This window comes from Rhinolophus hipposideros (genome assembly GCF_964194185.1).
Source record: "Rhinolophus hipposideros genome assembly, chromosome: 11".
NCBI classification, from domain to species: Eukaryota; Metazoa; Chordata; class Mammalia; order Chiroptera; family Rhinolophidae; genus Rhinolophus; species Rhinolophus hipposideros.
The window spans coordinates 35,451,095-35,466,570 of NC_138057.1; the positions used below are offsets into that span (position 1 = coordinate 35,451,095).

Here is a 15,476-nt window from a genome sequence, read left to right on the forward strand (position 1 = left end):
GAAGAAGTAAAACTGTTATTTGCAGATGACATGATACTATAGACAGTACCCCAAAGATTCCACCAAAAAACTATTAGATCTGATAAATGAATTTAGTAAAGTAGCAGGACACAAAATTAATATTCAGAAATCAGTTGCATTGTTATACACCAATAATGAACAATCAGAAAGAAAAATTAAGAAAACAATTCCATTTACAATTGCATAAAAAATACCTAGGAATAAATTTAACCAAGGAAGTAAGAGACCTGTGCTCAGAAAATTATAAGACATTGAAGAGAGATATTAAAGAAGATACAAGTAAATGGAACCATATACCATGCTCATTCATAGGAAGAATTCATATAATTAAAATGTCCATACTACCCAAAGCAATATACAGATTCAATGCAATCCCTATCAAAATACCAATGGAAGTTTTCACAGAACTAGAACAAATAATCCTAAAATTTACATGGAACCTTAAAAGACACTGAATAGCCACAGCAATCCTGAGAAAGAAGAGCAAAGCTGGAGGTATAACATACTTGATACCAAATTTGCTACAAGGCCATAGTAATCAAAGCAGCGTGGTATTGACATTAAAAACAAACACAGATCAGTGGAACAGAATAGAGAGCCCAGAAATAAATCCAAGCCTATCTGGTCATTTAATCTGTGACAAAGGAGGCAAGAATATACTTGTACATTGCGATAAAGACAGGCTATTCAATAAATGGTGCTGGGAAAACTGGACAGATACATGCAAAAAACTGAAAATGGACCACGTTTTTTTTGCCACATAAAAGAATAAACTCAAAATGGGTTAAATACTTAAATGTAAGACCTGAAACTATAGAACTCCTAGAAGAAAATATAGGAAGTAAACTCTCAGACATTACCCTTAGTAATATTTTTACTGATATATATCCTGGGGCAAGGGAAACAAAGGAAAAAATAAACAAATGGGACTACAACACGCTAAAAAGTTTTTGTACAGCAAAGGAAACCATCAACAAAACCAAAAGACATCCTATTGAATGGCAGAAGATATTGCCAATGATGCCTCTGATAAGGGGTTAATATTCAAAATTTATAAAATCTCATACAATTCAACACCAAAAAGCCCACACAATCCAATTAACAGTTGGGCAGAGGACCTGAATAGATATTTCTTTGAAGAGGACATACAAATGGCCAAAAGACATATGAAAAGATGCTCAATGTCACTAATCATCAGAGAAATGCAAATAAAAACCACAATGACATATTACCTCACACCTGTCAGAATGGCCACCATCAGTAAATCAACAAACAACAAATGTTGGTGAGGATGTCAGAAAAGGGAAACCTTATGCAATGTTGGTGGGGTTGCAAATTGGTGCAGCCACTATGGAAAACAGTATGGATGTTCCTCAAAAAATTAAACATAGAACTACCTGATGACCCAGCAATTCCACTACTGGGTATTTATCCAAAACACTAATTTGAAAAGATATATGCACCTCTATGTTCACTGCAGCGTGATTTACAATAGCCAAGATATGGAAGTAACCAAAATGCCCATTAATAGACGATCAGATAAAGACATTGTGGTACATATATACAGTGGAATATTACCCTGCCATAAAAAAGAATGAAATCTTACCATTTGCAACAACATAGATGGACCTAGAGGGTATTATGCTAAGTGAAATAAGTCAGACAGAGGAAGACAAATACCATATGATCTCACTTACATGTGGAATCTGAAGAATAAAACAAACAAGCAAAAAAACAGAAACAGACTCATAGATATAGAGAAGAAATTGATGGTTACTAGGTAGGAGGTGGGTTAGGAGGCTGGGTGAGAAAGGTGAGGGGATTAAGAAGTACAAATTGGTAGTTACAAAATAGTCACACAGATGTAAAGTATGGTGAACACAGTCAATAATAGGGTAACAACTATGTGTGGTGTCAGATGAGTAATAGACTCATGGAGGGATCACTTTATAAATTATGTAAATGTCTAACCACTATGCTATACACCTGAAACTATTAAAATAATATTGAATGTCAACTATAATTGAAAAATATAGTCATGGGGATGTAAAGTACAGCATAGGGAATATAGTCAATAATATTATAGTAACTGTGTACAGTGTCAGATGGGCACTAGACTTATTGGGGTTATCACTTTGTGAGGTGTCTGTAAGTGTCTGACCACCATGTTGTTTTTTAATAATAATAGTAATAAAAAAGAAATGATAGTAATAAATAATGATATAATAAAAAAAAAAAACAGAAAAGAAAAAGGGAGGAAGGAAAGGTAGAATGAAAGGTAAACATTTCCCTCAGCCTCCAGCAAATCAGGTTGGAATAAAGCAATTTCTAGCCTGTTTTCTTAGTGGAGAGGAGATAATAAAATAATTTTGGTTTAACTAATACTGAGCCTGAAGACGTATCTGAGAACCCAGGAGACTTTCCTTTTAAGAGTTTTAGGCACTGGTGTCTGGCACTGTGCCAACTACTTGCTATGCCTTATGGTATTTAAACCCCACAACAATAAATAAGATAAGTGTTGTTTTTAGTCATTTTTTTTTCCCTAATCACCTCTTAGCTCCATTGTTAAACTTGATGATCTTGGCTGGGAGGACTTTTTTTTAAAATGGAACAATTGTGAAACTTCCAAGTTTCCAAGAGAGTTTTATGGTATGTTGTACTCCTTTCCTCCTCTCTTCATCTCCCTCAATTCCTCTCTCCTCCCTCCCTTCCCTTCCTCCCATCTTTCATTCCACTACCTACAAAATATTTGCTACTTACCAGAAGCAGCAGAGAACAAAACAGGTAAGGACTCTGGCTTCCTGGAGCTTACAGTTCTTTTGGGCAAAAACAGGCAAGAAATACGTAAACAGATACAGAAACAAGGTAACTACAGGTTGGAGTAACTACCAAAGGGAACTATAAAGGGTAATGATAGAGGAGGAGAAATAGAGAGAAGGTATCTTAGATGGATTATCAGTCAGAGAACATCACTTTCTGTAGGTGAAACTTAGCTTGACAACCGAAAGAAGAAGCTATACCAGCTATTTGAGTAGCTGGGGAAAGAATATATCAGGCAAAGGGAACAGACAGCAAGAGCAAAGTCCCAGAGGCAGGGGAGAGCAGGGCGTCTGTAGGGACAGGAGAGAGGCCAGTGTGGCTGGAGTATAGTGAACAAGGGTGTAAGTGGGGCAAAATCAAGTCAGGAGGTGGGTAGGTCAGCTCCCACCTTACAGGGTGAGGGTTTTGAGTCATTTGCAGTGTGATGGGTGCTTTTGGAGTCATTTAAAGAAAAGGAGAGACATGACTTGATTTTTACAAGCTCACTCTGGCTGCTACATGAGGAATGGATTATAAGAGCTAGGTGGAAGAGGAAGACCAGTTGGCGGGTACTTTTCTGTGCATTTCTTCCATGAAAACAAAACCAATGATTCAGATGACCATGAGAGGTCCACCCAAATTGCTGGCTCTCTAATTAGGTTTGTGTTCATCCTGTGTCCTCCCCTCCCCTACCAGGTTTGACTATGAGGGCCTAGAGCCTAAGACGACATATTACATCATGAGAGACCTGGAGGCCCTGGTCACAGACAAGTCCTTCATCGGCCAGCAGTTTGCTGTGGGAAGCCATGTCTACAGTGTGGTGAAGACAGACAGCTTTGAATATGTGGACCCTGTGGACGGCACTGTGACCAAGAAACAGGTATGTGCTAGGAACTCACCAAAACAGGTTATCAGGTAGAGCCAGGTACCAAAGTGTCCTAGAGCTGGAAAGTGTTTAGAGATGATACGAGTATACTCTGAGCTCTTCATTTTATAGATGAGAACGCTGTAGCCAGGAGAGAGGAAAGCCCTTGGTGACCGTTACCTACCCAGTGAGTGGCAGAAGGTAGATTAGAATGCAGGACCCTGAGTTCCTGTCCAGTATTCTTTCCACTTGGTAACTAACGGGCCAGTATCTCAAACAGATGTAGACCCAACATTTCTTTCTGCAAAGTTTGCAGCCTGCGGGCTCTCTGTGTGGTGGCCATTACTGGTGACAGATTCAGATCAGTTACGAAGAGCAAAAGATCCCTTTCCTTGGGACCCACAGGTACAGGGATATTTCACCTTTTATTACCTTATGTCATTGAAGAATGGTAAGTTTAGCCAAATGGGTTTGTTACTCCTGGTAGGGAAAAAACAGTGGGAAGATTTGCCCCACAAAACCCCGAAGGAAGATTTATGGTTGAGAATTATTTATGGTTCAGAATTATTATCACCATAGATAACTGGTAAAATCAACCACAACTTCTATTAATGGTGTCATCTTTGTGAATTGTGTAAGAGAAGTTGAAAGCTATTATAATATTTTTCTTCTTGGTTTTGTTTGTTTATTGGCTGTGGCAAATAGTGACCAATCTCAGAATATATTTTAATATTTGCAGTGTAAATAAAACACCAAGCATAAAGTAATGTTAAGAGGAGTTCCATTCTAAAATCCCCAAGTTCTTATTTTCTTATACATTTTTCATCAAGTACAGACAGCAAAATAAATCAGAAGCTATAAGTTTTGGGGGACTAGATATAATAGTATTTTATTAAAATAGTAATGCTATTTTTTTTTTTGGTCAGTATTTCATACATACTCCTTGTCCTATGGTTCCTGGACTTGCAAATGTTCCATAGCCCAATGCTATCTTAGTATTCCCTCTCTGGTCTGCTTAGTTTTATGGTGATTTTTCGTCTCTATCAAAATGTCAGTCATTCTAGAAGGCTTCCTGTAGCCAGATAATTTGATTACAGTCTTACTGGAAAGGTCTAGGGTAGTGGAGAACATAGTGGTTAGGAAGCTTAAAGACCCAGAATTGAATCCTATTTCTGCCACTTACAAGTCTGTGACTTTGGGAAAGTTGCTTGATTTCTTTGAGCCACAGTTTCTTGCTCATCTGTAAAATATCTGAGTTGTTTTAGAAATGGAATGAAATGAAACACACAAAAGCCCTTACCTATCCTTTACACAGGGCGCGTACACTACATTTTTGTAGTTCTGTTTTGTTTCACTTCGGAGTGCTTCCTTTGTCGACTGGATTGAATTCTCTCCCAAATAACACCAGTAATTCCCTGGAGATGTGAAGTCAGGAGCTCAGCCAGTGGGATCTTTGAGCCTCTGTACCTTGGCTAAGTCTTCTAGTTTTGTACCACATTCTCACTTCCATTTTATACAGGGACCTCAAAACAAACTTTTCCCAAAGCCAGGGCTCATTTTGTTGTTGTTACCGTAAAATCCAAGAGTAAAATACATGCTTTCTAAAGTGTCCTTGGGAGGTTTCTGTTCCCCCTTGAGGAAGGCTGGAAACCCTTCTTTGAAGGGATTGCCTATCAGTGTGAGGTTCTGGACTATATCTACTCACGTAAAGCATGTCTGTTGAGCTCATTTGTTTTGCTGTTAAATCCACTAATTCTCTGCCATTTTCTTCTTCAGTGCACTCAGCATTTGGATACTTTTTCTCTTGGCTTTTCTTTAATCATTCACATCAGGTTAATTCCTCAGTTAGATCTCAAGTGTGGACATTTATTTATTCCATAGCCTCTCGCCTTCGATCCTGAATACTGCTTTACACTTTTACTCTGGAATTTATTGCTATTTTCTTCTCTCCACACTCTTTCACCTGAGCTCAAACATGGCCGTAAATAGAACAGTGCTACCAGAACCTGCACTTGGGAGTTTCCGTAGTGTAGAAGAAGGTGGTGGTTTATCTTCCCAGATTCCAGGACCCGAGTGACATCTTCAATGACTGGTGGCCCGGAGTCACACTGGAGCTCCTCCACAGGTCTGGGTTTGGCTCAGTGAGGGTTACGAGAGACCATCAGTACTCAGTGGCATCCCCATTGTCAACAAGTCGCAATTGATTCTTTTACCACAGTTGGCCCTGTTGGGGTAGAGAGGGAATTCCTGAATCGTGGGGCTGTTGCTAAACTTCCCTCACTGAGGCCCACGTCTCAGCACTCTTGGGATGTCAGTAGTTATCCATTCACTTCTATGCACGGTTGAGTCTAGGGCACCCTTCATGCAACATTATTGCAGCATATACTATCTACTCCTAAAAGACATATTTGAATTTAAATGAACTAATATTATTTTTTAAATAGTCATAAAGTATTTTGGTACATTCATTCAATAGCTATTTCTTGAGAGACTACCAAATGCATATTAGTTTTCTTCATGATGCAATTTTTAAATATAAATATATTACAGCTTTATTGAGATATAATTCACATACCATATAATTCATCCATGTAAAGTGTACAAATCAATGGTTTGTAGTATATTTAGAGTTGTTCAGTCATCACTACAGTCAATTTTAGAACATTTTTATCACACCAAAAAGAAACATACTCGTTAGCTGTCAGTTCTGTTCCAGGCCCGGGCAACTATTGGTCTACTTTCTGTGTTTATGGATTTTCCTGTTCTGGACATTTCACATAAATGGAATCATACAATACGTGGTCCTTTGTGACCGGCTGCTTTCTCTAACCATGTTTTCAAGGTATATAGATATTGCACTATATATTAGTACTTCATTCCTTCATTCCTTCATTCCTATTATATCATTCCAAATAATATCACTGTGTAAATACACCACATTTTGTTTATTCACTCATCAGTTAATAGAATTTAGATTGTTTCTACTTCAAGGCTATTATGAATAATGCTGTGTAAATAGTCATGTAAAGTTTTTGTGCAGACATAGTTTTATCAGTTCCATTATATACCTACAAGTAGAATTACTGAGTCAAATGGTAACTCCATGTTTAACCTGCAAAGAAACTGCCATGTGGTGTTCAAAGCAATTGCACCATTTTACATTCCCACCAGCAATATATGAGGTTCCGATTTCTGCACATTTTCACCAGTCCTTGTTATTATCTGTCTTTTTGCTTAGAGAATACTCTAATTTTAAAACAACTTACTATATTATGGATTATTTAAAATTAAGATAGAAGGGGATTTAATCTTCGTAAGGAGAAACAGAAGTGTGCCTCACCTAGCAAAACTGAAGGGAAACAGAATGCAGCATCTGTGTTTGCTGTGGGAGGCAGAAGGCTATGGTCTCTCCAGTAATTCCGTTGTGTTAGAATCAGACGGACACAGGTTTAAAGCCTAGCTTTGTTACTACCTAGATTTGTGACTTTGGGCATGTTGCTTAACTTTTCTGAACCTCAACTTGGGGGTGAGGGGCAGGTGACTACTAGTAGTAATAACTAATATACAGGGTTATGGAGAAGGTTTGAGGAAAAAGTCCCCAGGCACAATGGCTGGTACCCATTCAATGCTCAAGAAATATTAGTTCCTTTCCCCTTACCAGAATCCTCAAATGACTGAATATCAATTTGTAGAAAGGGTATGAGTAGTGTTTAAGTATACAGGCTTGAAGTCAAAAAGTCTTGAGTTTGAATTTTGGCTCTATCACCTCTTTGCTGGGTGATCTTAGGCCAGTTATTCAACCTCTCTGTGCCTTTCTTTCCTTGTCTGTGAAAATAGGAATAGTAATTGTGGTTACCTCATGCAACCATTGGGAGAATTGTGAGATGATACATATAAAGTCCTGGCACATAATAAACACTAATAAATGGTTAACTAAAATGAGTTATGTTAAAAAGAGCATCCTTGGGAAAGAAAGATTTTGGCATTTAAGAAAACACATATGATAAGAAAAGCAGGGGGAAAATACCATACAACTTTGCAGGGGGTCATGTGAAGATAAGGGAAGGCCTCTTCAATTTATGAGTTATCTATGAATTGATTCAGTCACATTTATTAGCCTTCCCTAAGTACCCCTCCCACCTCCAACCCTCCCCCACCCCCCCGCTCCCCTCCCGGTTTGCTTCAGAAAGGAAAAGGTTTTTTAAGGCAGCTCAGTCTCCTTTTTGTCCTTGATTTGAGGCTAGAGTCAGGAAACAGGCTGTGGGGAAAAAAAAGCTTTTCACATATATCTCTAGAGATAAAGAAGAAATGCTTCTCCATCCAAAATGAAATTAAAACCCTGTTCTGGTGATAAGCTCCCCCCTCTTCCACCCCACGGCTGTGGAAATGTTCAGCAAAATCTATCCTGCCTGTGAGACCCTGTGGGGGTCATTCGAAGAGCAAGAAGGAAACCCCTGAAGTGCTCAACCCCTGACGTGAATTCCCAGGGACCTCCCTAGCCTCACTATAGCCTGTCGGGTCTCACGGAATTTTCAATGGCTGCCTCCAAATGTCTGAATTTTTGTGGTCCTGGGTGCCAAGAGGAAAGTTGATGTGTTCGTTCCGTTAAGCAGGCCCCGTGAGAGACTCTGATTTAGAAATACCAATTTCATGAGGAATGATTCAACAACTGCAGTTCCTCCTATCATTGCCATGAGGATAGGTCACTGTTATTTTCAGGTAACATCTAGTCACGTGAATGAATAATGATGGTTTCTTCACACAGGAGTAAGAAAAATAAGCCAATAGCTACTATGAGAGTAGGGGAGCCATTTGACCAAATTGCTGACTGATTTAAGAGGTTTCCAGTGTTTGCCTTTTAAAGTGATAGGAAGATGAGGGAAAGTTAGGTGACTCTGTAAGGGCATCCACTCCTGAAGGTGGCTGCTCTTTCCTCAAGGATGAATTCTTTGTGCAAACATCAAGACTTTCCATGGTGCCAGGCACTCTCTCCTGCCCCACCATCAATATCCCAAGGAACATTACCAACAACCAGATTATCTCTTACCATTGTCCTCCCACCTCCTCCTTATAGCCTAGCTCTCCTGGAATCACCACTCCTGGCTCCATGCTTATGAGACTCGCCCAGTTCTGATAGAAGGAATACTCCAATCCTGGTGTTGTGAAGGACAATATGATGATGGTGCAAGCACTGGTTGATGACATATTGCCGCTATGATGGCATCCAACAGAACTGTGACCTATATTTTGAAAAATGTCTCTGAAATGAGAAAACTTGACCTTACAGCAACAAAATGTATGCAACCAAGTCTCGTCCAACTCCTGAATTTCTATTTAACAAGATCAAAAATTATAAAATTCTTGGAATGTTATTATTGCAAAACATTAAAACATTATTGAACGTTAAAAAAAATTATAAAATTCTACCAGTGCTGAAGTCATTTGCAAGTAACAGTTCAGCTGATATTTAAAAACCTGATGTAAATAAATGCATACCAGTTAGCTGATGGGGAAAACCAAATCCAATTTGATTATGTCAGGCTAACTCTCAGCTTATTAATACCTCTTTGAATTATGCAGGGTGGGTGGACAGATTTTGATGTTGTCGCAACCTGGAAAAAAGAACCATTTGGACGTAGTTCAGAGAAAAAGCACACTTTGAAGACTGATTCTGAAGTCAATTGGCTTTTAGAGTTGTTGTTTTATTATGCAGGAAGGTGTCTGCCCTTTCTAATTTCAGTATTTAGAAATAATAAAGTGAATCGGCAATCTTGAAATCACCTTTCCATCTGCCATGTGGTGCTTTAACCAGGGTGTTGCCATCCCCAGGTCAACAGATAGAGAGAAATGTATCGAGGCCTTGTCTCTGGAGACATCAGATGAAGGCAACTGAATGGTATCAGTTGGAGAGTATGGGGCCCAGGAGGGGTCCCAGGAGCTAACTGGTGAACCTTCAACTTCAACCTCCAACTTTTATCACTCTAATCAAGGAACCAACTGAGAGTTTAACAATTTATCATTGTCCTATCTATAATATGCCACTTCTTGGAGTGTGGTTTGAGCATGTAGAAGTAGAATGTAAAAAGCCTTTCAGTCATACTGATTATCCCACCCATAGAATTTAGTTAAGTCTGAAACTTAGTACATACAAAGAGCCCTCCTGTGTTGAGTAATAAATGTTTTGGGAGTGAGGTGTTATTGTTACATGTGTATTATGGTCAAATCTGGGTTAAAAAAATCCCTTTTCTGTTGCAAGTTGGGATGTTGAAAAAAATTTTCACAATAAATATACATTCCTTTCCTACCTTAACACAATGTGGTGAAGGTAGTTGAAGTTTGATTTATTCATGTTCATCCATTCAGTGAGTATTTACCAGACACTGCAATATGCCGGTCAGCTTGCTGGGCATTAAGGATACAACAGCATGCAGGACAGTCTAGCAAGGAAGACAAACTGACATTGAACTTGTAATTGCTATAGACTTTATTGAGTGGTTTTAAAGAGAAAGAACTTATTTGAAAGTGCATATCATGGGGAACTAACCTAGCCTTGGGCTCTGGAAAGTTCTGTGGGGAGGTATTATTTAAGCTGTGCCCCGAAGAATGAGTGGAAGCTGGCTCAGGTAAAACCATCTTACCAGACGACGTACTTTTCTTCAATCAAAGATAGTTATACCGTTGTTCAGCTTTCCAGATAAAGAACTGGGATTTCTTACAGTGAACATTTTCAACAGGATGTTACAATACCCGTGATTATGATTCTCAACTTTAGCACTCATTGTACAACATAGTAGTTGTGGTAAATAAAGAAAATTGGGCCTTGAAAACCATGGGTTAACTTTTTTTCCTAATAGCTATTTTTTCCTGTGATATTATCTATTTGTCTTCCAAGAACCAAACACATATTCAGTGCTTTATAATGACTGGTTGGCTGATTTGAAAACAGAGAGAAGGAGACACTGTTTTTGATTAGTTTGTAAGTTCTTACTCTCCTGCGTCTGATTCATTGGAGTTTTGTTATAATAAATTACCTTCTCCTGACATACGTTGATTGTTTTAGGACTATCTTCTAAAATGGTGGTAGATATGCGATCTGCTAAGATATGTGATAAGAATCTAAGCATTCTGGAATGGCATCACCGTTACTTCCTACCGAAATACTAATGTTTTGTGTAGTTAGGTGGGTGACTGTCACCAGGAAACAGAAATATAAAAGGAAAAAGCTGCAAAGGATTTCAGGAACTAAAGGAGGAAGCTACCCGTGTTGTCTGGGTAAAGTGTGTCTGAATCCAGAATATTCCATAACTTGGGCTGGTGTTGAGTGAACAGGGATCAGCAGTCAATTTTGGCCAAAGCATGCGGAAATGGAACGTGTGTGACCTAGTTCCGTTGTTCCAAATTTGCTAGCTGGAATCTGAATGAGAAATACCATTAAGTTTTCACTCTCTAAGTAGCCCTATCATCGCCTAATATGGGTATGTTAAAAGGGCGCTTAAGGAGCCATTTGACCTTGATTTCCCTTAGATAATTATTTGCAATAGTTGGCCTCCAAGAGTGCTGGTTGATTATAAAAAAGGTTGGATGAGAAAAGCTCCCCAAGCCTGCTGGGTTTTGGCTGTGTAGTCAGTAAACTGCACAAAGACACTGGCCCGAGGCAGAGGGTAGGCTGATGTCTCGGCCAGCCAAGAGGAAGGATGCTGTTCTGTAATTTGTCCACCTGTTTGTAATTTATATAAGGGCATGGTATGGACTAGCTGCTGCCCTTCTCAACCACTTTTGGACTCATGCTTGCAGCTAACTATGACTTAAACAAAGAAATATGGGTAATTCTAGATAATTTTTTTCATGGAGATATGGCTGTCCAGTCCAAATCTTCTGCTATGTAAACTGCATATTTTCGTTTACAAAATATGGTACAGATGTTACACTGCCATATTTTCACCTTGAAGCTTTCCAGATAAGTCGTTGGGATTTCCTGTGGGAGATAACATCTGACTTAGGCTCATAGAATCTTTCTCTTCCAAACCTGTCCTGTCTCCGGGTTTACATGCCTGGTGTGGCCAACTGACTGTATAATGCGACATTTTACCAGATTTCAGGGCCATGTGCTATTTTCCTCTGTAATTCATCCTAAGTCAGTATTTGACTAGGTCAGATGCTGCCAAATAACTGTTGGTAATATACAGGCCCTCCTCTCCCACCTGGCTGCAACATGTCCCAAACTGACATCTGGCAGTTCTGCATGTATTTAGCAACTTGCAGATTTCCCTGCGTTGATTTACACAAGGGCTTTAAAAAAGAATCAACATTTATTTATCAAACATTTATCAGATACCTACTCTACATAAGGCTCTCTGCCAGTTTGGGGGACCATACAAAACCTCTGAGATAGTGTTCACATATTTCACATGAGAAGCAATGTGTGATATCAGCAGTTTCATATGGCCAAACCTAAAAATATAAGGCTGGAGTCAGAGGACCTAGACTGAAGTCCTGACTCCTCCATTTACTAGATGTGTTACTTGGAGCGAGGTTTTGCCCATTCTTTTCAGTAAAAGGAGGAAGTGGACTGAGTCACTATACGGTCCTTCCTTCAGGACTTTAAGGGTCTACGTTGACTAACCTGAATAAAGTATTGTATTGCCAATAAAGCCAGTTCAGTGGGAGACATAGAGAAGATAAATGGTAACAGACCCATGAAGTCAGCAGTGATTTCAGAGGGCATGCAAAGTACTTACAATTGATCTTATTTCTGCCTAATTTAAAAGTAAGTATGTAGCATAGCATCACAGACCATCACCATTTAGGTTTTATTCAGCAACTTTTGCAAAATCTGGAAGTTTTGAACAACTTTGAGCATAGCACCATTCTCATGAAAAGCTTTAACTTAATAGTAATATTTATATGGTGACTTACAATTTTCAAAGCACTTTTCTCGTGCATTTTCTGATTTGATGCTCCCAACAACCCGAGAAGCCAGGCTATATTATTTTTCATCCACTATTTAGGAAACTAAGGCTTAGAGAGCTTAAGTGACTTACTCAAGGCCACCATCTAATAAGTGGCCAAGCCAGAATTTAAGCCTGGGTTTTCCAGTTTTTAATCTTGTATCATTTCCAAACTGACTCTCCAGGAACAGCAAAACAAAGAAGGGGCAAATCTGAGGAGGGGGTGGGGAATAAATGCTATGGAGATAACTGGAAGCAGATTGGAGGATATTTGTGTGGCGATATCTGCACGGGGACACATAGTCCTTTAACAATCCTTCTTCATTGGGACAAATGTAAGGTGGATAAAATCCTCATCACTGAGGCATAAAAGTACGGGCACTTGAAAGGAAGAAAAATGCTACCCTGGACTGAAGTGCCCTTTGGATACCCTCACCCATAATTAACATTATCTTCTAATGGATAAGGGTATCTTTTACACTCTTGAGCTTGTGGCTGTTGTATCAACCTGGATATTCCAGTTCCGATCCCTGCTGTGGCATCAGAGGTATCACGGATTCTTTAACTGCTGCTTCAGGAATTCCTTAGGAGATTGTGTTAAACACAATCAGTGTCAGGTGGCTTAAGATGAGATACTTGTAATGGTTCTCCTGCTGACAAGGCCCTAGGAGGAGGCTTTCGGAACTCAGCAGCATGATGATGTTTTATTATCCCCCTGTGGGACCTCCTAAGATCCCAGTGCAATGGTAGTATATGCATGAAACCTTAGGTTTTAAAGTGATCTTCCTTAAGACTGAGTTGGAGTATAGTCCAGTCACTTGATATATGTTGTACGAGGTGTGATCAGACAATACAGTAAATGTTTAAGTAAAATATTTATTACAGTAAAAGACACATTGCCATTAATTCCCCTCAATATACTCCCCCTCACTTCAAACACACTTATCCCATCATTCTTACCACTTCCTGAAGCAGTTCAGGAAGTCCTCTTTCATGAGTGTCTTTAGTTGCGCTGTCGTGACTGTCTCCATGTCCTGAAATTGATTCAAAACGTTGACCTTTCATGGTCATTTTGACTTTGGGGAAGAGCCAAAAATCACATATGCCATATCCAGTGAAGAAGGTGGATGAGGACACACCGTAATGTTTTTATTTGACAGAAATTGCCATACCAGAAGCAATGTGTGACACAGCCTTTCCATTGTGATTTAAAAAAATACATAGTGAATGCTGTCGCTGAGTGCCATCCAACTGAAAGGCATGTATCTTCAATACGGGAAGTGGTGTGTCGAACCTTAGTAACAGTGTGTGACAAGTTTCAACTTGTTCAGTGCAGTCAGTCAGATGTGAGCTACAATTGAGAGAAGGTGTGTTTTAAAGTGTGCGGTAAATCATCCTCCATCATGACAGTGCCCCATGTCACACATCGCTTCTGGTACACTGCAATTTCTGTCAAATAAAAATATTACGGTATGTCCTCATCCATCTTAGTCACCAGATCTGGCACAGGGCAACTTCTGGCTCTTCCTCAAAGTCAAAATGATTCAGGACATCAAGGCAGCCATGATAGCACAACTAAAGACACTCACAAAGGAGGTTTTCCAGAATTGCTTCAGAAAGTGGTAAGATGATGGGATAAGTGTGTTCGAAGTGAGGGGGAGTGTCTTGAGGGGGATTAATGACAAGGCGCCTTTTACTATAATAACTTTTTTTAAAAAATTTAAACATTCACTGTATTGTTTGATCATACCTCACAGGTGACCCAGACAAAAGAGGCCACTAAAGTGGTGTTCACATTTGGCTACATATTAGAATCACTGGAGAGCTTTTACAGTCCCAATGCCCAAGTCACACCCCATACAAATAAATCACAACATCTGGGGTAAGAGCCAGGTATCAATATTTTTAAATACCCCCAGATGATTCCAATGTGCAGAAAAGTTGGCAGTTAATGGGCTTATGATTTGTCTAACATCACACAACTGGTGACAGGAACCCACCACAGTTCAACTCAATTGTTTTTAGCAAAACTGACCCTTGGCCTAAAATGCAGGATGAGTAGATACAGTAGAATGGATCACATAATGGTGACATACCAGATAATTTCTATTTATCTCTCATAACTGCCCTTCAAGGTGAATTCATTAGCCTGAGTTCACCAATGGAGAATATGAGTTTGTTTTCATTCGACCTGTGAGTCCTTAAATGGTGCTCATGCCAGTTGTTGAAATGCAATGACATTCATTCAACAAGTGTTTAAGGAAAGCCTACTGTGTGCCAGGTATTGTCCTAAACTCTATGGATAAATGGTGAACAAGGAACCTAAGGCTTTGCCCTCCCAGCGCTTATCAGCTAATGAAGAACCCAAAGACATTATTCAGCAATTCCAACCCTTTAGGGTTAAGGCTGTGATGAGAACTTATTTTATTCATTTGCACTGGGCCTTTTTTTTCCAAGCGGATTTGTGGCAGCAAAAAACACATAATGAAGTTGTTAGAATACAAATAAGAAACAGAAATCAAGACTATGGAAAATATAAATAAGTACAGAGTCAAGAACAGAAGAAGAAAAATTTATAGTTATGTAAGTCATAAGGATCCACTTGGGCTAAACCTCAATTTTGGCATTAAGTATCCTGGCAGCCATATTGAAAAGGGAACTATGGTTAGTTATAAAGTTCTTATTGTCAGAAAGACAAAAAATTACCAGTTTCTCAGGGAAGGAAAGCCTTTCCTAACACTTGGCTCTTGATGAAATGTCTCATGTGGAGTTTCATAGTCTCCAACAATATTCCTATAAGTGACTGCAAAACTGGATTTTATAACAGAGTGCATTGCAGATCC

At 39.2% G+C, this 15,476-nt stretch overlaps 1 protein-coding gene across 2 annotated transcripts in view; it reads left to right on the top strand.

Annotated features, from left to right (window-relative positions):
• The window catches only part of PGM5 (phosphoglucomutase 5), a 183,845-nt gene that overhangs the window by 129,127 nt on the left and 39,242 nt on the right, over positions 1 to 15,476 (top strand). For both annotated transcript variants that reach the window (XM_081067433.1, XM_081067434.1), the window contains exon 9: positions 3,517 to 3,700. In XM_081067433.1, coding sequence (XP_080923559.1) covers positions 3,517 to 3,700 — 184 coding nt within the window. The remainder of the gene's footprint in view (positions 1 to 3,516; positions 3,701 to 15,476) is intronic.